The 22,611-nt window shown below is 37.5% G+C and overlaps 1 protein-coding gene across 1 annotated transcript; it reads left to right on the forward strand.

The window, feature by feature from the left end:
* Positions 1-8,141: 8,141 nt before the first annotated feature.
* Positions 8,142-20,696, forward strand: VAPA (VAMP associated protein A). The gene is made up of 5 exons (XM_025895949.2): positions 8,142-8,291; positions 11,120-11,223; positions 13,215-13,295; positions 16,888-17,064; positions 18,029-20,696. Exons 2-5 carry the CDS (start codon positions 11,122-11,124, stop codon positions 18,185-18,187), a joined length of 519 nt encoding a protein of 172 aa, XP_025751734.1. The 5' UTR covers positions 8,142-8,291; positions 11,120-11,121; the 3' UTR covers positions 18,188-20,696.
* Positions 20,697-22,611: the final 1,915 nt, after the last annotated feature.

Raw genomic sequence — 22,611 nt, forward strand, 5'->3', positions numbered from 1 at the left:
TCTTGAAAGTTTGGTAGGACAGCAGTGGTACCTAATTATGTACTTAAGCTAGAGCAGGTATGTCATGTTACGTTCCAAGACATTAGAATAGCTTGACTGAGATATGTGTTTAATGTCTTGTCTTTGTAAAAAGGGATGTTTGTGAATTTAAAAATCATATATATAGGAGTAACTGCTCCATATGTGAAGTGAACTTAGTAATTATAGTTCACGGGGCATGATGTTGATTTACATGTTTAACATTAACACTACGATGCTAATGTGGCCACTAAGTGTAGCAGAGCAATGAAAGTAAAAACCGGTTTTTAATTTGAATGTCCACTGGCCATCTGTTAGACACGTTCCAACGTACACCTCAAGTTGGAACTTGAGCTGTTTCTGTAGAAGTGAGCTGACTGATCCTGGGAAGCGTGGCTGCTTTAGCTCAGCTCAATACTCTGTCCTGAAGTTGGTAAGGGAATGGAGTTTGTGGTCGTGTCTGATCAACAAGACTGACTAAATGTAATATTTATTTGAAGCAGGTGTTTGTTTTCCTGAGTGACTGTAGGATGTGCTTGTACTTGGCTTTCAGAAATCTAGGAAGACTTTATCCTAGTAGAATTAAGAGCTACCAGTTTAAGTAGGCTCTTAATGTGTGGCAGAAAGAAAAATGTAACCAGATAAAAATAAATAGGAAATAAAGAATTCACCATTTTATGGAGGTTAAGTTTAAGTAACAAAAATGCCTTTGATGTTAGTAACATGACATTTCTTTAGTAATGATACTCTTTCAATTGGAAAAATATGAAGAATAGACATTTATGACTAAACTGGGCCTAGACTGCTAGATTATAAAGCTTAAGCTTAGTACCAGCAGTAATATCTTTGTATGAAGTTATTCCATGTTATACTATCTTATTAAATCTGGTGTTTTGTTGTTAAGGCTAAAGAAACGGTTGTTCATATTTAAATGCAGGACAATCTCCATTTAGTCTGTATTTTATCTAATATATGAAGCAGATAATGTTCTCTTTACCGGAATTTGCTGGTAATGATATGTGGCCGTACTTTACCCTTGAGATAGATGCTTATTGCATTTTTGCTGTGGTTTATTGGCTACTAACAACATTTTGGTAACAAGCTGGAATGAATAAGTTTTGATCCAGAAAGAAAATGTAAGGAAAATAATTATTTTGTCTGCTTTGAAATGCCACTGTATTGTATTTTTGTCATTTCTCTGTCCAAATGGCAAGCAGAAGGTTTCAGCTCCCATTTCTCTTATACCAGCTTCCAGTAAAGCATTCTGCCAGCATCTGCACAAGCACCTCTAATAAGCTGTGTAGCCGTATGGAGCCTCTGCCCCTTTGACAGAGGAAGATGCTCTATTTTAGGATTCAAAAATGGGCAGTCTCAGCATTTTTTAGAAAGAAAAATCTCTGATAGACACAGCATCAACATGGATACTGACAGCATGTCATTGTGGGGAGCTCAGATAAAATCTGATGTTACCCCTGGTAAACAGTGCTAGCCTAGAATCAGCCTTCAGGAATTGTGGACATTGAGGTGTGTCAGCTTTCCTATAAAGCCCCTTTTGCATTCTAAAGGTTACATGCAAGTTGATGATAAAACTATTTCTCAAGTGGCAGGGTAGAATAAGAAATTAAAGATTCTGTAATACTGTTCTAATGTATGAATATCTTCCTGAAAGCTATGATTATTTGTAGGTATTATTAATCTTGCACCTCATACCCTGATTATTTCTGATCATTCAGACCCATGTTGAAGTATTGATCCATGAAACCTAAGCCATTATGCTTCATAGACCATGAATAATTGTAATGTAGGTGATTTGTTAGAGTTGGGATTTTTCTTCCAGTTGGAGAAGGTATTTGAATGGTCATGGTTTTGGTATTTCAAGAGGAAGGAGTTATTTATGTTCATTGACAATGCATGTTATGTGTTCTCTTCAGGTTTTATTCACAGAAGTCTGAATATTAATTTCTTAAAACTAATTTATGGAAATAACATTCTACTCAATTTCTTTTGTGTTGGCTGTGTCATCTATGCTTTTTTCAGAAAGCCTATAAAATTAAATTTTGAGCAATTAAGTGCTTCGTGTATATTTTAAGAATAGTTTTCTTATCTGATAGTCCAGGTAGTTTTGACTCGCCAGAGAACACAAATATTTCTCATTTTTAGATGTCTTTCCTTCAGTACCTTTGGTGGAAGATGATCAGGTCAAGGAATACTTAAGTAAACTGGATCTAATAAGTCCATGGACCTTGATGGAATGCACACACAAGTCCTGAGGGAGCTGGCGGATGGAGAAACAGGCTGACAGGAACCTTCTGAAGTTCAAAAAGAAGTGCAAAGTCCTGCAACTGGGAAGGAGCAATCCCTGGGCACCAGTGCAGGCTGGGATTTGACCAGCTGGAGAAGCAGCTTTGCAGAAAAGGCCCTGGGAGTCTTGGTGGATACTGAGTTGATGGTGAACTGGTGATGTGCCCTTGCTGCAAAGAAGGCCATGGTATCCTGGGCTGCATTAGGAATGTTGCCAGCAGGTTGAGGGAGGTGATCCTTCTCCTCTGCTCAGCACTGGTGAGGCCACAGCTCGAGTGCTGGGTCCATTTCTGGGCTCCCTACTACAACAGAGACATTGGACATACTGAAGAGAGTGCAAAGGGCCACAGAGATGATGGACTGGAGCATCTCTCCTGTGAGGAAGGGCTGAGAGCTGGGACTGCTCTGCCTGGAAAAGTGAAGGCTAGGGAGGATCTTATTGACAAATACCTGAGGGGAGAGTGCAAAGAGGACAGTGCCAGGCTCTTTTCAGTGGTACCCAGTGGTGGGACCAGAGGCAATGGGCACAATTTGAAACACAGGAGGTTACCTCTGAACATCAGAAAACACTTTTTTACTGTAATGATGACCGAGCACAGGTGCAGGTTGTCCAGGGAGGCTGTGGAGTCTCTGTCCTTGGAGATATTAAGAAACCTCCTGGGCAACTGGCTCTGGGTGTCCCTGCTTGAGCAGGTCCCAGATGACCTCCAGAGGTCCCTTCCAATCTCAGTCATTCTGTGATTGCTATGTCAAATGATAGGAAAGAAAAACAATTAAATTTTGGCCTAATTAAAAAATTCCTTATTACATCATACAAATATACTATATAAAAATATAGATTACATGGGACCATCTTAATTTAACTTTTCTTTATTCCATTGTTACTTTTGATTTCGGCAGAGCGAGTTGATGGAGATCTTACTCTGTTCTTACTAGGTTTATCCTAAAAGTCAGTTAACTTGTTCTCAAAATTTATCTTTTTGGATTTACAATAGTACTGCTAGTTTTTATCCTGCTTGCTTGAACTCATTTCTCATTCATTAGGGCTTAAACTGTCAAATGCAGTAAAATGATGTTTCTTTGTCTGTTCAGCCTGACTTTATTGTGCACTGAAAGAAAACTACCTTGCCTGAAGTTTGTTTTGGTAAAGGTGCCTTGAAGTGTTCTGTATATTTCAAGGGCTTTTGGGATTTCAAAGGTGATGCAGCAGTTGTGAAAAAACAGCATTCCACTTAAAGCATATAATCCCAATTGAAGTTAATACTGTACCTTACATATTTTAAGGAGTTTGGATTCCTTTTGCCAATCTGTGTACTTTTTAATGTTTACTTATATTGTTTTTAGATGTGGCTGAATATATCACTTTACCGTGCCAGTTTACAGCTTAAATAAACTTTAATTCAGTGCATAAAATAGAGTGCTTTCTGGCAGTCAACTTAGGTGTTGGCTTTTGTAACAGCTACAGTTCAGTGTCTTAAATTGAAGAGGGCAATATGCTTAACACTTAAGCTGTTTCATAAAGTGCTGTTGATTTTGTTTAATAATGCATGCTCATTTTTGTGCAACTCTATACGAGTGATCTGCCTTCTAATTATAAAAGATTTTATGTAATTTAATAGAATTATGATTTCTTCTTATCCAATTTTAGGTAGAGGTGATATTTTAAGATAGACTCTGCGTGTACATTATGAAAGCCTTGCTAATTTTAAATGAAACTTCTTGCTAACTAAACCTACCTGGTTCTCAGAAGTGCTTTGTTTGCTCTGTAGTGCCCACAACTAGAGATACTGACATTGGTCTCTCACCTCACCCAAGGGGACCACAGCCTAAGGAGGTTTGTCTAAGGTCTTCCTTCCTGCTCTAGAAAGGCATATTCACATCATTTTCCCCCTGGTGTTTGACCATCTCAGATGGTAGAAGGATGAGTTTTGGAGCTGAGACAGTGGACCCGTTAATTTGAAGAGAAAATGACACTTGATTAAACAGATCTCTCTATAGGTCCTACCTGTCCAGTAATATGTAGTATTTTGGTTTTACTGCAGCATAACTGGCAAGTTTGTGGCAAGCTGGGAAGCTTGGCGCTCTGTTTCAGCAGTGGAAACTGGCTCTGCAGAATCTGTGGCATTTCTTCTGCCCACTAGTTGCTGTAGTCCAAGATGTGTAGTTGCCAGAGGCAACCCTGGCAGTAATGTTGCAGTAACTGCACTGCAAGATTGCTGAAGTAGAAATTCAGCACATAATGTTTTTGGAGATGTCCAGTATTTCTGAGTGTGATTAGGCAGTTGTCTCTCATTCCTTTCTAAGTCAAGACGACAGGAAAACTTGTGGCATGGATTGTCACTGCTCTATTCGAAATGGTTGGAATAACCTGGCACTCTCACAATTTTTATTCCAGGAAGATGATGTAATTGGTGTCTTGAATTTACACTACTAAGGAAGTTGCTGAACTCCCTGTCCCTTTTAAAGTAACTGTAACTGCCAGAGGTTGTTAGATTGAAATTACAGGTTTATAAAGCAGTGATCTCCCGTCATTAGATATCGTAGTTTATCATCTGTATAGCTTGAGAATTTGGTTAGTTGAATTACCACAGCTTCTAAAAACCCTAGTTGTGGATCCAGAAGTCTGTTGTATTAAGTTGTACAAATACAGGATAAAGGAAAGTCTTAAGCTTTTGTATGGTGTGTACAGTTAGACATGAGCCTGTCTGAGGTTTAAGTGCTTAAATAAAAACCTGCTTTGGCCCAGGTGTCATGCAAGCAGCAGGTGAGATGCTATTTTTGAGATTATAATGCTGTCCTAGTATAGCTGAATGTTTTCTGAGATGAAGTGGGCATGCATTTGTCCATTTTGGTGCATATGCAGAATGTCTGTATCCATTTCGCCTGTTCTTTTCCTTGTTCAGATGCAGTCTGTGTGGTGTGATCCAAAACATTTCTTCTTCCTGGTTCTCTGTCCATCCTGTCCCTTTTTTTTCTCTAGCAATGGTCATGAATAAGGGTTTTGCACTTAGACTGTTAGTTCCAGTTTGTACTTTATTTCCCCACTCCCCTAGAGGTAGTGGTATTTATGTTTGTGTGATTGTGAACTCCAGAATCCTCTTCAGGTGTTGCATTGTTTCTTTTTTGAAGGATATGTCATGCTAATTTTGATTGTCCTCTGAATGGTAATAGATTTTTTTTTTTCTAATTTACCATCCTCCTGCTCCCACCTGTCCATGCTCCGATTCACGCTGTCAATATGCCACTTAACTACCAAAACAGCTGGGTTCTGCAGGAACAGTGAAATTCAGTCATCTTTTCCTTTTGTGCAGCAGTTTGTTACCACCTCTTGATTAAATCTGATGGTTGAGGTCTTGAGAGACTTTAAACAGCTTTTTTTATTAAAGCTTTTAGAAAGCAGGTGAAAGGTAAAGCTGTCAGAAGGGTGCTCTAGACCTTAGAAGAGATTTCAGTCCCCTCTGAAAGAGATGTCTGATGCTAAAAAATGTCCCTGAGCTAAAAGCTTTTTTTTTGTGTGAAGTATCCAGGAAATGCAAAGGAGGCCACTGCATTCATGTACCTGGGGAAGAAAAGCAGATTTCTTCTAATTATCTGAGGTATTAAAGCTGACAGTAAATATCAGAATAATCTGAAGAGTATTTTGAATCCTATCTCATTATTACACACTTTAAAAAGGCAGGCATGAGGAGACCTTTCATGTCTCAAAAGAAACATAACATCTTTTATTTTGGCTTAAAAACCAGTTTATCATCAGTTTATAAATTCATAGCTGCTTTGTCTTGAAACAAGCTGTTTTTGAATAGTATAACTTCTTTTCTAGATCACTGTGCCTTTCAAAATGAGCCTTTGAACTGTGCCTTTTTTCTTTTGTGCAAAATATCCTTAGTAGAAATAGTTGTGTAGATTGAGAAGCAGAGCTCCTCAGGTTGCCTAGAGTTGCAATTAAAAAAAAGCAACCTGCATCACTGAAAGCCGTATTCAAGGTGCTCTTTACCTCTAGGCACTGCAAGAGCAGTGGTTATTAGATGGCTAATAGTTAGTAAAACTCCCCAGATAACTTCCTCAAAAATGTGTGTGTAGCTTGAAAAACATAAATGTTTGGTGTTTTATGAGTGTATCACCAGTCCTAGATTTAGAGTATTCCGCTGCCTGATTTTAGTTCAGTTTGCGGTGGGGGTGATGGGAGCTGTTTTAAGTCACACCCTGTAAGTAAAGGCAACTGGATCCTTCAAGAACCATCAAGACACAAGTGGCAGAAAACTTTGAAGTAGTTTTGTAAATCTTCCTCTTGGGGGCTGTGTCAAATTTGCTTGGACTGAGAGGGTTTTTTCATCCACCATATAAAGTCAGATTAAAGTGAAGTTTCAGACAAGTAATACCAATTCCTGTTTTCTCAAAAGAGCCTCATTGAATTTAAACCTATCTCACATGTATCTTCATCTACATCTCAGTATTCTGGTTCTCAGTAATTATCTTTTTAGTTCTTTATTGATTTGCATCTTGGTGTTTTGTGTCAAGCATCTGTTTATCACTCTCTCAAAATCAAGGATTTGGAATGAAGTATAGAAACAAAGACATCAGTGAGCCGTCTAGTGTAGTAACATCTTTGATAGTAGCCAGAGCTATTTCCTTTGGAAATAGTGCAGACACCTCTGTGGAATAAGATGTTGACTTCTGTGGAAAAAAATTGACTTCCTTTGTCTCATGCAGTTAATGGTTTTGTTGTACATTAGCACTCATTCATATCACATATTTTCCATTGAATTTAATCTAAAGGTTGCTTTCTTCGTAGTTTTTTAATAGAAAAGTTGTAATGTTTTCAATACTGATGAAAATTATTTTGTAGTAATTTAGTGTGTAATTTTAAACAACTGTAAAGGTTCTCAAAAGTTAATGTACACATGAAATATTTTTGAATATATTTCATGTTCATATGAAATACCATTTTCTAAGTTACATTCTTCTAGAGCCTGTGCAGTCTTACCTTCAGATGACACGAGCATAAGGGAGATTAACACAGCTCAGAATGCTGTGAATCTTACTTACTTTTTGTGCTGTTACTGAGTGGCATTGCATGGAGGTGATCCCTGTTGGAAGATGTGCTTTTGCAGCTTGACATTGAAATGGTGCCTCTTGTTCCATCCAGTCTTGGAGGGAATTCCTATCCTGCTGGTTTAACATAAACTCAGTTTAGAGAGTACACTGCACGGAATACGTAAATACAGCAACTACAACTTGCTTTTTTATGGATCAGTTAGAATATATTCATAAACAGAGTATCATCTCTATTGCTTATTTTGAGTTTAAAAGATGAGGTTGATGCCTCGTTCTGTCAACTTTATAGGAGCTCAGAAGCCTACAGAAGTTGAAATCTCAAGAGCAGTTATTATATTTCAGTATCAGTGTTTTCTTTCTCTAAACAGTTGAAAGAATTCCAAAGGATGTGTTGCTTCTGCTCCTAAAGAAAAATTCAGAAAAATTTACTTTTGTATATGACCATTACCTTCTAGGTATTCCAAATGTTAAGAGTGATTTGGTAAAATTAGCATATATATAAATTACTTGCGACAGCAGCTTGAGTCTGTCATACTATTAAGAGTTACTTGTTCATTGCTGTCATGAACATTATTATAACTTAGGTGATAGAGGATTCTTTGCATGTAACACAGTGTATGTGCCTACCAGATACATGATTTAACTCGCTTTTAGAAGTTTGTTGGCATCAAGTTATATTTTAAGAGTTAGTTGTACTGTATAAACAGATTTCTTTTCCAGAGTTACATGTATATTTAAAAAAGAACCACCTTTTTTTTTTTCAGGTCCCTTTACAGATGTAGTAACTACAAATCTTAAACTACGAAATCCATCAGATAGAAAAGTATGCTTCAAAGTGAAGACCACAGCACCTCGCCGATACTGTGTGAGGCCCAACAGTGGAATTATTGACCCAGGATCATCTGTAATTGTTTCTGGTAAAAACAAATATATGCAGTTTTAGATTCCATGCTTTTAAGGCCTTTAATAAAAGTTCTGTAATGCTTGATCTTAAAGACTATTTGAAGATATCAGGTTTTTTAAAAGTTAGTTTAAAAGTAGAACTGTTTCCCTTCATTATGTGATGGCAACCTGATGTAGAGCTGCAATGATATGGTAAGAAATACTCCATATAGAAATACTTGTCATTTGTCACATTTCTCTGTGGCTCTCTGAAAGGCAGAAAAGAAAGTTGGAAATGGGCAGTGACATTAACAGTACCTTTGCTTCAGACTGCTTTGTTCATGAATCTTGAAGTAGAGCATTGCTTGGCTGCTCTGATCTGTTTAAAGTATAACATTTCATAGTTCATTGCATTTTAAAAAAATTCATATACAATTGTAGGCTAGTTTTTTTGACTGTAGTATTGGTCCCTGAACTCTATTGTTTCATAATTCTTCCATTTATCACAGTAGTTTGTGCTAAGGGGCAATAATTAAATTGCTTTTAAAAAATAAGAGTTTCTGTTGGTTTTGGATATGTGGAACAGTTTGTATCCCTTACATTTGAAAAATCTAGTACGTTTCACTATAGAGACATTCTCCTTATCCTGGTGGGTGGTATTTTTATTTTGGTTGGATTTTGGTTTGGTTTGGGTTTTTTTGGTGGGGGGTTAAAAAAAGAAGTTGTACTTTTCAGCAGAGTGTAGCCCTGAAGCCAGGCAATGTTATTTTTTTTTTTTTTTGCATGAACCTCCATGTGGGTTTGGTTTACATACTTCATACTGACAATTTTGATAACAACTGGATGTCTAATAGTCTAATCCTGTAGTGGACTGTAAGTCCAGAAGATGAGGTCTTAATAATGTGGGAGTGGACATTCTCAAGAAAATGGGAAAAGACTAGATATCAGTCTTCTGATTTGGCAAATGATTTTCATAGGTCATTCTCCTGATGATGTTGAGATAGAATCTCTAGAAAAAGGGAATTCTAAAACCAGTATTAGGTGAGAAACTTTTTATTTCTCTGGACCTACCGTATTTCCCAGCTTGGAGAGAGGGGAATCCCCTTTTTATAGGCTATGGTCCTGTAGAGATCCTGTAGGCTAGGTTGTAGAGATCACAGGCAAGAGGTCCAGTATCCTGTGGATGAAAGATCATTTTACTGACAATTGGTTTAAGATATAGTCAAAAACCTGCTTTATTTCCAGCTACAACTTACAGCCATTTTGTCCTAACTGTCTGTTTGATCTGGTATCCGGGATCTTTCCAATGGGTAGTCATACATCACAATCTTGATGGACTTTCCCTTCAGGGATTTGAATAGACTGAAGGATTCCATCCTATGTGTTTTCATAGTTTTCAAATCATCCTTTTAGTGCTTTAAATATTTTGGCTTTTTACATGAGTCAGTAGTGGAGCTGTAAACAATATTTCAGCTTCAGGATCACCAATAAAGGGAAACAGTGTCATACTGCTCGACTTTTCAGTTTGCATAGCAGGGAATCTTTGATTTGCCTGTTTCTGTATTACTGGATTCTCATGCAGTTATTCAGCTACAGTGACCCCAAGATACTCTCAAGTGCAGTTGTTTAGTTATAGTGACTCCACAGTGCTCTTCAGAATTGAGTTCTCTTCCCCAAAGTGTCAGCTTCATTTTTTTTTTTAAGCATATAATTTCTTTCGGATCGCTTGGTAAACTAAATCCACAGATTATTTTTCTAGTGACCCACTTTATCTCATCAGTCTCTCAACTGAATGTTTTCAGTGCTGAGTCATCTTTCATATAATTAAAAATAGATTTCTCTCACATTGTTGTGCAGAGAGAAATAACTATAGGATACTGTGGGCTGAAACTCTTACGTTCAAAACTAAATGCTGAGATAGTGTTAGCTGTCTTCAGCCTGTTTAACACATCGTGCTGATTCAGAGCCAAGTCAGTTTTTAATTTCATTGTGGGAGATGTGATTTTAGTCATTTTAAGGAAGTCCATGGACATTTTTTTATCATTCAGTTGTGAATCACTAAGTAATCTTCTTCAACCATGTGTATTCATTTTTTCCAAAACCACTAATTTGATAAGACCTGTTTTTCTTTACCTTGATGCCTAAATTTACTATTTATTATCACATCATGCATTGCTTGTTGTTACCTTGTTAACAGCAATTTCTTGTTGATTTTTCTTTTCATAATACAGCGTGTTACTCTTCTTCTTTCACATCTTATTGCTGTTACTTGTTACTGTTCTTCCTTCTGCTTCTGTGTTCTTCTAGCTATATCAGTGTTGCTGCTACAGTTTTTTCATTGCTGTAAAATAGGTACATGTATAGATACCTAGTACAGGAGTCCATGTAATTTTTTTAATATTTTTCTGAAACCGCTTCAACTTCTCTTTTAATTTTGTATGAAGATATACTGAACTGGAATTCCCATTCTGTGGAAGACAAGTGTACATACACTGCCAAATAATTAATCTTTTCAGTTCACTGAGCCCTCATCCTCTGGTAGACCAAGTTGCAAGTGTACCTACAGACACATATTTAGGTGTAATTTTTCTTTTGTGTCACTCATGGGACCTATTTGTTCATATTTGTATATGAAATGTCTTTTAGGTATAGTAATTAGAGAAATAATTATGTCAGCTACACCAGACTCTGACCTCTCAGTACCTGTTGCTACAGTGTATGTCTGCTCTATTTTCAACATTACCTTTGCATTTTAACTTTCAGTGGTTGTTCAGTGAAGAGCAAATCTAAAGTGGATAGCATGGTTGCTACAGGGATTAGCTGAAGAATCACAGTTTTATGCTTTATTTTTTCTTTGGAACAGTAATGCTGCAGCCTTTTGACTATGACCCAAATGAGAAGAGTAAACACAAGTTTATGGTACAAACAACCTATGCACCACCAAATATTACAGATATGGAGGCAGTGGTAAGTAAAAATGGAGTAAAATAACTTGTGTATTTTTTTTTCTTAAAAATCTAGGCTTAACTGTAAATGATTCATGTTTTTGCAGTTTCTTTTTGGAGAAGAATTGTTTTTTTTCTGAATAGGGGTGACTTCATATGTGATTCAGGGTTTTTAATATGAAATACAAGGTCAGTTCTTAGAACTTGCCTAGTGAAGTTATTGAATGGAAATAGTAGTGAATCTAAGGTGAGATCAGGTCAGTTCAGTGTGAAAATATGTTGTACCTTATATGCAGCTAATTTAAAGGGGATAAACAGATTGTATTTGAAGGAATCAAGAGTATATTTGAACAACAAGCCTGAAGCTGTATGAAATGGGTGCATTTGGTATGAAAAGTGTTTTAGTGAAATGCTGAATGGGATTATAATGAATTAAAACATTTCAAGACTAAGATGTGTCTTTCTACAAGATACCAAGTGACTAAAGAGGACATAAATGATAGAAAACATGTTCTGTTTTTTAATAGATTCAGTTCTTAGGCAGGGTTGGTCTGATCCGGAAAAAAGGTTTGTGCTTTTTGCTTCAGAAGTAGAGCAGCTATTTCTGACATTACTGGCTGGCTGCAATGGGAATGAAGCCTTCAGTTGTCAGAACAAGCCTTGTAGGGTGCTTGTGGACTCCCGTAAGTGTGTATTTTAAGATGGAGGTCAACGATGCTTCTGTCTCTATAAACTGTTGTAAGGAATGCCTGGGTTTACACAAGTACATTTGATGTTCTCTCAAGGCAGAGAAGGAGAGGGGAAACAAAGAATAAAGATGAGGTTTTACAAATCACTGAAGACCACTAGAGCTTTCAGGTTTAGGCTCTGTCCCCTTCTATGAAGGGAGAGAGTACTGTGACATCACTCTTCACTGAAAACAGTGGAAAACCTTTTAGATTTTGTGAATATTTTGAGATTTGTAGCTAGAAAGTTAGCATCTGTCTTCCTTGTTGGTCTGGTTTAGTTTTTCTTAATATGCTGTAATAGCTCTTGGTTATGTGTGGTAAATGAAGCGTAACTGAGGATGTAAAAATCAACTTTAGAAATACCTTTTCAAATAACTGCTTTCTTAGTGTGTTCATGTATAGAATGCTGAGAAACAGATCTTGCAGAAAATCGGTAATTGTAGTTCTACGTTACTGTGCAACTAATGCCACTGGAAAAAAAAGAAGAAAAAAATTATAGGAAGGATGCTATGAAAAACCTGAGTGTTCAAGTATGTAACTCCTACAGTTCCAAGGTAACTGTAGAGGACCTATTAGAAAAATTACTGCGGACTTCAGATTAGTCTCTGAGCCTAAAGATTTAAGGAAACTACATGATGTATGCTTTGAAAGGTGATTGTCAGTTGAGCAGAGAAATTCTAGCGTATTTCAGTTATTTAACTATATTGATAAGCACTGGAATTTAAAATGTTCTTTATAAACAGCTTTGAAAAATTCTCTAGGCCCAAATTGTTATGTAATATGCAGTAAAAGGAGGAAGTGCTTAAAATCTAAAATATGAAGAACTAAAGAAATTTACTATGGAACAAATATAGAGTCATTAAAAAGTGTCTTTCAATCTCTTGTTTAAAGTTGGTGCTTCCAAGATGGAATATAAGAAATACATTTACTGAGGTGTAACAGAACTGCCTTCTCAAACTGACTCAGGTGGTACTTGTTTCTCATTGTGTGTTAAAGAAACTGCTGCATTGTCCCCTCCCTGTCCCATACAAACCTCTGATGGATCCATCCTTACATTCAGTTTACTCTCTTTAATTTCCAGACTTGAATAACCATTTCTGGCTTTTGTTGCTTCACAGTAATCAATGTGAACAAAAAGCATAGTTCTTAAGCAAGTCTGAAAGTTGCAGCTAGGGTAAGGATAGTATCCAGCTGTAGAGGAGGCAAGTACTAAGAGCAAGCTTATGAACTGTTCAGATGTTTGCATGAGTCTGGCATGTTAAGTAACTATTAATTTTTGTCTTAGTGGAAAGAAGCAAAACCTGATGAATTAATGGACTCCAAATTGAGATGTGTGTTTGAAATGCCCAACGAAAATGATAAACTGGTAAGTAAGGGGTAAGAAATTACCGTACACTGACTGATCCCACAGAAATTTGAGGGTTTTTTTAATCTGTTTGATTTAATGATTAAATGGATCGAAGGAATTTGTACTGAATTAGACAGGAGGGGTGTTCAGTATATGACTTTTTAAGGATTCATAGAATCATAGAGCAACCCAGTTTTAAAGGGACCTTGAAATACCATCTGGTTCAACCTTTTCTCTGAAAGGGAGCATACTGTCAACCACATCTCAAAAAACTCCAGCAATGGAGACCAGTGCCAGAAATTATTATTCTGTTTTTACTTATTGATTTATATTATTCTTTTTTTACTTATTGATTTGCTGTCAGACTTAAAAAAAAAAAAGAAAAAAAAAAAATCTTTGATACTGCATACCGTGAAAAGCGAATTGCATTGTTTTCTTTATAAAGTATTAAATTATTTTCAATTTTAAAAATACTGTTTCTAATTCAGTTGAATTAGAGAAGAAAGTACTGATTAGGAATTAATGCATGCTTTGGGAATCCTAAGTGCATTTTTATAAGCTAGTGGTAAAGACAAATAATCAGACAAAAAAAGCACCTATTGCCTCTTTCATGCTCTTGCCTTCAGACAAAATCTATTCTGGTTGTGTAGGAGATGACAGTTTAATTGTATATAGACTGAAGATGTCTGTTTTGTGTTGCCTGATATTTGGAATAATAGTTAACTGTCAGTGGCCTAGAAGTTTTGCAGAATATGACTAAATTCCTAAGCATTAACATATTTTTTACCTTCATACTTGAAATTCTGATTTACGGAGTCTTAATACTGTATATCCTTTTTCGGGGGGGGGGAGGTGGGTTTTTTCGGTGCTGCTTTTAACATCATGAATGAGAGAGCTTAAGTAGGATTTCTGTTAGCAACCTTACTGCCTTTATGGCTTTGAGATTTTTTTTTTAGTACTGTCCAGAGTTTATGATAGTTTGTAACACATGTATAGGGGTAAATAGCATGAATGCATGCATGTAAAACCATGATCCAGGTACTAGACAAATGAAACTGGGGAGAAGCATTGCTGGACCTGTCTTTCAGCAGTGTGGATGAGCTCGTTAAAGAAGTTAAGGTTGGAGCAGCCTGGGCTGTAGTGACCTTGCCCTGGTTGAGTTCATAATCTCAAGGAACATAGACCTAGTAAAGACCAAGACCCTGAATTTTAGAAGAGCTAACTTCCAGCTGTTTCAAATAAGTGGATGGAATTCCCTGGGAAACTGTTCCTAGGGACTCTTTAAGTCAGCTCTCTAGAGCCACTCTTAAGGGGCTATAGGCCCCTTTAAGGCCACGAGTGCAAGAGATCTCTATCCTGATATGTAAGAAATCAAGGAAGGCAGGCCAGAAACCGGCATGGCTGAGCAAGGATCTGCTCCTCACATTGAGGAGTTAAGAAGGCAATGCAGAGCCAGTGGAAGCAGGGACAAGTGACTTAAGAAGTACAGGGATATAGTTTGGGTATGTAGGGATGGGATCAGGAAAACTAAGGCACAGGTGGAATCGGATTTAGCAAGGGATGTGAAGAGTAACAAGAAGGAATTCTTATGACTTACGTCAGAAAAGAAAGGTCAAGGAGAGTGAATCTCCCCTGTTAAACAGGGAGAACTGGTAGCAGCAGATGTGGAAAAGGCTGAGGTACTCCTTGAGTTCTTTGCCTCAGTCTTCACTGGAAGTCAGGCTTTCTGGGTGATATGGTTTGAAGCTGGCTCCCTGCCAAGTCTCCAAACCTTACCACAAGAAGTTGTGTCCCCCCCCCAAACCTCAGGGAGAAGAGAGAAAAAAACAACCAAGAAAACCGAAACGAGAGAGAGACAACTAAAGCAATATATATAAATATATTTACACTTATGTTACAGTTATATACAATTGAAATATATATATATATATAATTTCACAAGGGAAAGGGAAGGGGGAAGGGAAAAGGAACAAAACCAAAATAAAATATATATATATCCCGATTAGTAACCCAATATCTAGCAACTAAAAGAATTGGCAAAAAACTATCTTACTACTCTCCTTGGGACAATGGAGAGTGACACTGGAACGATCGCCAGCAACCTCTGTCTCCCAGGGTCGACAAGGCCTTACCAGGCCTTGCTCCCCAGCACGACAGACTCAACAGCAGGGAACCTGCACCTCCAAGCCGCCGGAAGGAAAGAGAGTGAAGGCCTCTCCTCCTTTCTTCTTATAGTCTGGCTCACATAAAAATCGTAGGGAATACTGGGTAAATCTGGACCCTTCCTTGGTTACAAACTGGTCACCAAGGAAGGCCTAGGCCAAACTACCACACCATGTCTTGGGGGTTCTTGTGGATGGAAAAGCTGGACATAAGTCTACAGTGTGTGCTTGCAGCCCAGAAAGCCAACAGCATTCTGGGCTGCATCACAAGAAATCTGACCAGCAGGTTGAGGGAGGTGATGCTCCATCTCTACTCTGCCTTTGTGAGACTTCACTTGAAGTCCTGAATCCAGCTCTGGGGACCTCGGCACAGGAAAGATATGAACCTGTTGTAGAGGCTCCAGAGGAGGGCCGTGAAGATGATCAGAGGGCTGGAGCCCTCCTAGGAAGATGGGATAAGGGAGCTGGCATTGTTTAGCCTGGGAAAGAAAAGGCTTCAGGGAGACCTCATTGCAACTCTCCAGTACTTAAAGGGGGCTTATGTAAAAAAAGGAGAGTGACTTTTAACACAAATAGATAGTGATAGAACAAGGGGGGAACAGTTTTAAACTAAAAGAGGAGAGATTTGGATTAGATATTTGGAGGAAGTTCTTTACTCAGAAGGTAGAGAGGTTCTGGAACAGGTTGTCCAGAGAAGCTGTGGTTGCCCCGTGCCTGGGAGTGCTCAAGGCCAGGTTGAATGGGGCTTTGTGCAACCTGACTAGTGGAAGGTGTCCTTGCCCATGGCAGGCGGGTTGGAACTAGATGATCTTTAAGGTCCCTTCCAACCCAAACCGTCCTATGATTCTGTGTTTTTGAGCAGAGCTGTGGGAACTAAATTTTAATTTTATTTTTTGCTATTTCACAGCTTTTTATGTGACTTTTCACTAGTATTCAAAGTTACTAATGTGTATCTCAGATGCTATGAGATTTAAATTTCATGTTTGTTCAATACTCTATATTCCCTCACTAAAAGGTGCTGTAAGTGCAAAACATTTGTGTCATACGTAATTCATAGGAGTTTGTGAGAAGACCTGTTTTGTTTTTACTTTGTTTTGTTTCTTACTATTGCAGGATTACTTTCTTCATTTTATTTTTCCCCCTCAAGTTCAAATGCTGTTTGGTGTATTTTGTGCTCTCTTTTGGATGACTTTTGGGTCAGTGTTAAGCAGCTGAAGTATTTATTTGTGTCTCAGTAGCGTGCAGTACCAGATGTAAACAGTGCGATCTTCTCTTGCTTTTTAATATTCGAGCTAATCAGAATTGAACTGATAACAGAACTGTCTGTTCAGATTACTGTAAATATAAACTTCATTGAACTGTAGTAGTAACTTCATTGTTTTAGTTTTAAGCTGTGGATGATTTTTCTCTAGGAAGTAAAATTCTCAAGTCATTCTTAATATTTGTAGAATGATATAGATGCAAGCAAATCCGCCCCAGTACTGAATACATCTAAGCAGGATGGACCGATGCCAAAACCACATAGTGTTTCACTTAATGATACTGAAACAAGGAAGCTGGTGGAGGAGTGCAAAAGACTTCAAGCAGAGATTATGAAGCTGACAGATGAAAATCGGCACCTGAGGGTAAGTTCTGCTTCCGTGTTTACATTGAAGTGACTTCACTCCCCTTGGTTGAAAGGTCTGATTTGTAATTAGGTCAAAAGATGTGTATTTCAGCAAGTAGATAAAACTGTTAGAATGTCAAGATTGATTTGTAATATAATTTTACTGTCCTCTATTGTATATACTGTGTATTTTGAACTTGTCAGTGATTGAGACTTTGCGATTGTCATGGATGAGACATTGAAGCTACATAACTTTCTTCTTAAATGCAACTGTCCTATTTAAGGTGGTCTTAGTTACTTTAAGTCTAAATCAAAAATAGTGCATTAGTAGCTTTTATTTGAAGTGCATTATTTTTCATTAAGAGTGAGTAAATGGGATCCAGTAACATTTTGTATTACAAATTGATAGTGAACAAGAACAATTCCTGGTCAGAGGTAAGCAAACACTACTTTCCAGTACCTTTATGTAAAGGTGTCATTTCAGTAACCTGTAACTAGTCAATACATGACTTTATGGGACTTTTCTATATATTTGCTTTTGGAACAGTTCTAACAATTTCATTGGCCGTGATAGCCTTTTAAAGAACCATAAAATAATGATGTCTCCACACCTGCAATTCTGATGAAGTTTACACAAAGCAGATGTTTCTTCTTAATGATAAGGAATTACTGCTATTTAATTTTGACACATAGTAAATAAAAGCAAAATACTTCATTGTGCTTGTCAAGATTTTCTGAATCTTTTTTAACCAGAACATGGAGAGCGACTAGTGGATTATCTGTTCTTATTTGAAATATTATGGTTTTCTATGTCCATGTTTTGGATTTCAGTGTGGTGTGATGTTGTGTGTGTGTGGGTTTTTGGGTATTTTTACTTCATTTAAATATTCGCCAGTAAATTTGGCCTTTTAGTTCAGTTTTTAGTATTGTTAAGAAGATGTATTTATACTTTTTTTCTATCTGTATTTTCTCCTCCCCCTCAGGATGAAGGCTTGAGGCTCAGAAAGGTAGCGCACTCGGATAAATCTGGATCACCCACAGCTTTGGCCCTCAGAGATAATGGCTCTAATTCTCTTCCTTCACTTCTTGTTGTAATTGCAGCCATTTTCATTGGATTCTTTCTAGGGAAGTTCATCTTGTAGAAAGAATGAGTGAGAGAAGCATGCAAAAGTGCAGCTTCCTTGTTTTGTTTTTGGTTTTTTTTTTTTTTTGTTTCATTTTGTTTTGGTTTTTTGTTTTGTTTTTTTGTTTTCTCTTGGCCAGAAAAAGGTTTACCTACCACATCATGGGTAGTATGGCCCAAGTGGCCCTTTTTGTGTACAGCATCATAACAGGCTTTGCCTTTAATGATCTCGCACGGTTAGAAAACACAATCTGAAAAAGACAAACTGTTCGGCTGCTGGACAAAATTGTACATTAAGTCATCAATAGCAGGTACCAGTTGCACAGTCAGTCCTTTATGAAAATTCATAAATAAAGAATTGTTCTTTCTTTCTGTGGTTTTAATAAGAATTCAAAAATTGTTCAGAGTCTTGTAAATGTTATTTTAATAATCCTTTAAAATTTTATCTGTTGCTGTTACCTCTTGACAAATGATTTATTAGATTGCTAATCCCACTCATTCAGGAATATGAATACAAGAGGTATTCTGGGGGAAATGGTGCCTCTTACTGTGTAAATTTTCTCCTTACCTTACTTTGCTAATATCATGGCAGAATTTCTTTCTTATTCCTTGTGAGGCATTGTTGAGAGTTCTTCATCCTTACAATCCTGTCCCATAATATTTAACATGACAAAAGAAATAAAATTGTTAACAGATTTTTCTGCTGGGTAGCCTGTTTGTGTGTGTCGTACTTTTAGAAGGGATTCCTAACAAGTTCATTGTTCATGGTAATTTGCTACTTGTAACAAATGGCTATTTTGAAGTTTATTTGCTTAAGTCTCTGGCTTAGACTGTTGTAATTGAAGCTTGGGAAAGAAAAAAAAGGTTTCCATTCCATTTGTTTAGGCTGTTTTCTGACTGCTTTCAGCTACAGAGAGGATGGTTATCAAACTTGTTTTGGAACAGAATAATTTGGATATCCAGCAGGTACAAATACCAGACGTGAATGCTTTCAGTATATTAACAATTTGCTTGGATTGTGCAGGAGTGTAATAATCAACCTTCTGTTCCATCTTTGGATCTTCTGGGTGTCTTCCAGGAGTCAGTATTATTCTTTGATTTCTTAAGGGTACTTAATTCACATATACTAACTTACCGGGTTTGTAATTCTGTTGGAGCCGATATTCAGAAATGCAAGTTGAATCATTCAGACACCCATAGTGAATTCCATGATGCAGAAGAGTTGATATTTGCTGAGTGAGCCTCAGTTGCTCACCTTTGAGAAATAAAAATCATTTTTATGCAACTCTTGGCAGACCTACCTGTGTTAACTGTGTATAGCTAAGTTTTAAAGAATGCATTTTTGGGGTCTGAAATGCTTCCCTGCACTTAGTCTTATGTCTTGCCTCATCTCTGAATATGTCATAAAAACAAACAGTAGTATTGAAACAAAATATTATCTGTACTTCTAAGTAAGCATAATCCAGTACAGGGAATTACTTGTAAACTTGAAAAACTGTGGAAGGGGTATACTCCTGTAAGCAAAATTGTGTATGCTCTTGGACAGCTTGACTTGATGTGGTGCAGCTAAGTGTGTTAGACCTTGGTATATGCACACCTTATGTAGCTGAGAAAAATGTTCTGGAAGTGATGTATGTTATCTTGGTTGCCTTTGATTTTTAGTGCTTTTTTTAAAAAAAGAAAACAATAATTACATCATGTTCTGTCATTGCTCTCTGTGATAAACATTTTTTATAAAATCTTGCACATGTACAAGGAAGATGATGGAGAAAATGCAAATACTGCTTATCTTTTCACTTAAGCATGCAAGCACTGATGTTTCCAATTACTTGTTCCAGTGTCTGCATTCAAGTCTCCTTCCACCCCAGTGACTGGAAAAAACTATGTTAAGGTCTTGATTGTTTTTGTTCCACTGGTTCAGAATGGTGTATTTCTCCTGATTTTTTTTTTTTCTCTAACAGAACATTGCCACATCAAACTTTCTTAGCCTGTTCCAAAGTGATTACATGGAAAATAATGAAAGCAATATTGTGCAGGATGTAGTTTGCTTCAGACAGAGCAGTCATTTCTGCGTTGAAGGGAGAAAAACTAAACAAAACCCTCTGGAAGATCTCAAAATGTTTACAGCATGTTGTATGGAGGTTTTCAAGGGTGCTAGCACTTAGAGGACTTTGAAGCAGAAAAAGAAGTCATTGCTTAGTGCAGCTGACTCAGGTTTTGGTATCTGGCAGCAGAAATAAGGTAAAAATAATGATAAAATGAGAATGAAATAGCTTTTTCCATAAATAACAAAAGAGTTGGTGGTAAAACTTGGTCATGTCTTCAAAGTAAAAGTGTACAGCGGTCTCGTAACCAGTGTACTCAGTAATGGTATAAGGAGACTGTCCTGGTTTCCCGTAATCCCTTCATAGCTGTATATAAAATGTAATGCTAAAACTATTTTGCTCTCAGGAGTCACTTTGGATGAGATCAACTGTATTCAGTGAATTATGTAATATGGATTAAATTGTTTGTCTTTGTTCCTGAAATGGTTAGAACTTCTTGCTTTGTCTGCCTGCTTACTTGTGTATGTAAGCACAGGGAAATACAGTCTCTCCACTGCTCCTAGTGAAATGAGCAGATGATGATGCCCATAAAGTCATGTGAGGGTAAATGTGTAACTTCAGTTAAATACATGTTGCAGGTTGCTCTTCTGATTTCTCAAAAGGGCAAGATAGAACAAGTATACCTTATCAAAATAGTATTTTAAAGTTTTTATGAATATAGCACTTTAAAAAAAGAGTAGTATGGTTCAGGGGGAAAAAACAAGCCTAGTTAACTAGAAGATACTGCTTCTGTAGTAATTCTGGGCACCAAATTTAACCCAATTAAAAATATATATATATAAAGTTCATTTAAGAAAAAGTTATTTGTATCAATGCACAAGTTACTTGTGCGTTTCTACTAATTCTCTAAAAGCTGTTGACAAACACTATTGCCCAGGCTTGCATGTTTCTGCTGCTATGTTTGAAGCCAATTCACTTACAAGAAGCAACCAAACACCAGCTTGGAACTTCATTATCCTCCTGGGAGGAGGGAGGGTGGAGGGAGGAGTTGAAAGGTGATATTTTGCCAAAGGGGAAAAGACAAAGTCAATAAGCAAAACTTATCTTTCAGGCCTTCTTCAAAGTTATTAAAAGTTGAAGTGTTAATAAACTATGAAAAACGTAGTAGTGTCCTTTTTATTTTGGAACTTCTCCCTGACTACGTTCTGTGGACTGCTGATAATGAATAGGTGTATCTTGTCCACCTTGTGGACAGTGTAACTGCTCTGCTCTGAGGTACTGCTGGGAAATGGCATGAAGCTGCCTTGGATGAAGATTCAGTGTTGGAGTGAAGAGCAGGTGCCTGGATCCAGGCAACACTGAGGATACTGATGGGTCTGTCAGATTTATAGGAATCATCTTGACAAAGAGTTTTATTTTTCCTGTTTGGAGTCGCTAGATATTTATGTATGATCTGACTTGGCAGAGCAAACACTTCCTTCAGTTCTGTGGCAAAAGATGGAATGGGAGCTACGCAGTTACAGAGCAACCCTAAGAAATACTTAGTACAATACCGAAATGCTCTGCTCTGCATGTTTACAGGCAGGATTGAAATTCTGTAACTTGTCTTTTTAGCCACATTGCTGTGAATGTAATAGTGCTTTGCCTTTTATTCTGGTTCCTGTGGAATGGCTTTGTGGGGGATGTCCTGGAAGGCCCATCCGTGTGTAGCAGTCACCACTGCTGCCAGCAAGGCTGTCTTTGCTGATCCTGAGCTGCTGTGGCAGCTTTAGAGTGGTGGCACATTGGAATGTTGGACCAAGAGGGGGAGCTAAATGCAGGAGTCAGTTTTCACAAGGGTTTGAGCTCCTGTGAGAAGGGCAAACTAATGATAGTAAAATGAGACAGGTTATTTCCTGTCTGAATGTCTTTCACAGGGGTGTTCAAATAAGTGTAACCGAGGGTATGATTGAGGTTGGTCTGTTCATCTTTTTTAATGTGTGTTGTATGTTCAAGATGTGAGTACATGTGAATGTATGTTCAAGAAGAATTGCTGATTCTGCCGCGGCTCCATAAGCAGAGGTAGCGATGGTGTTGTCACCTCCATTGAGTTGCCCTTTATGTGACAAAGGGCCGTGTTGAAATGAGGTCTTGTGCAAAGGTGAAACAATTGATTCATATCTTTTATCTGGCTTTGTCATTACTGCCAGGTGGTGGTAAGGTCAGTGCCTGTGCCTCGTTTGCTAGGACAAGGGTTTATGTGTGTGTGGTGAACTGGGTCTGGAAACTGCTTTGGATGAAGTTATTGTTTCATCCCCTACACATTATGTTGTAACTATAAGTGGTATAAACATCTCTCACCACATTACAGTGCTGTTTTATTTAAAACTTGGTACCACTTTATGTAATGTTCACAACG

The sequence above is a fragment of the Manacus vitellinus genome, unplaced genomic scaffold (genome assembly GCF_001715985.3).
Source record: "Manacus vitellinus isolate BGI_N305 unplaced genomic scaffold, ASM171598v3 scaffold_1_pilon, whole genome shotgun sequence".
Classification (NCBI taxonomy): Eukaryota; Metazoa; Chordata; class Aves; order Passeriformes; family Pipridae; genus Manacus; species Manacus vitellinus.

What these genes read in the sequence shown, in the direction of transcription:
- VAPA (XM_025895949.2), top strand. Translation starts at nt 11,122, where the DNA reads ATGCTGCAGCCTTTTGACTATGACCCAAATGAGAAGAGTAAACACAAG. An exon ending in CCAACGAAAATGATAAACTG is followed by an intron (nt 13,296 to 16,887) that starts GTAAGTAAGGGG and finishes TAATATTTGTAG; the next exon opens with AATGATATAGATGCAAGCAA. An exon ending in ATGAAAATCGGCACCTGAGG is followed by an intron (nt 17,065 to 18,028) that starts GTAAGTTCTGCT and finishes CCTCCCCCTCAG; the next exon opens with GATGAAGGCTTGAGGCTCAG.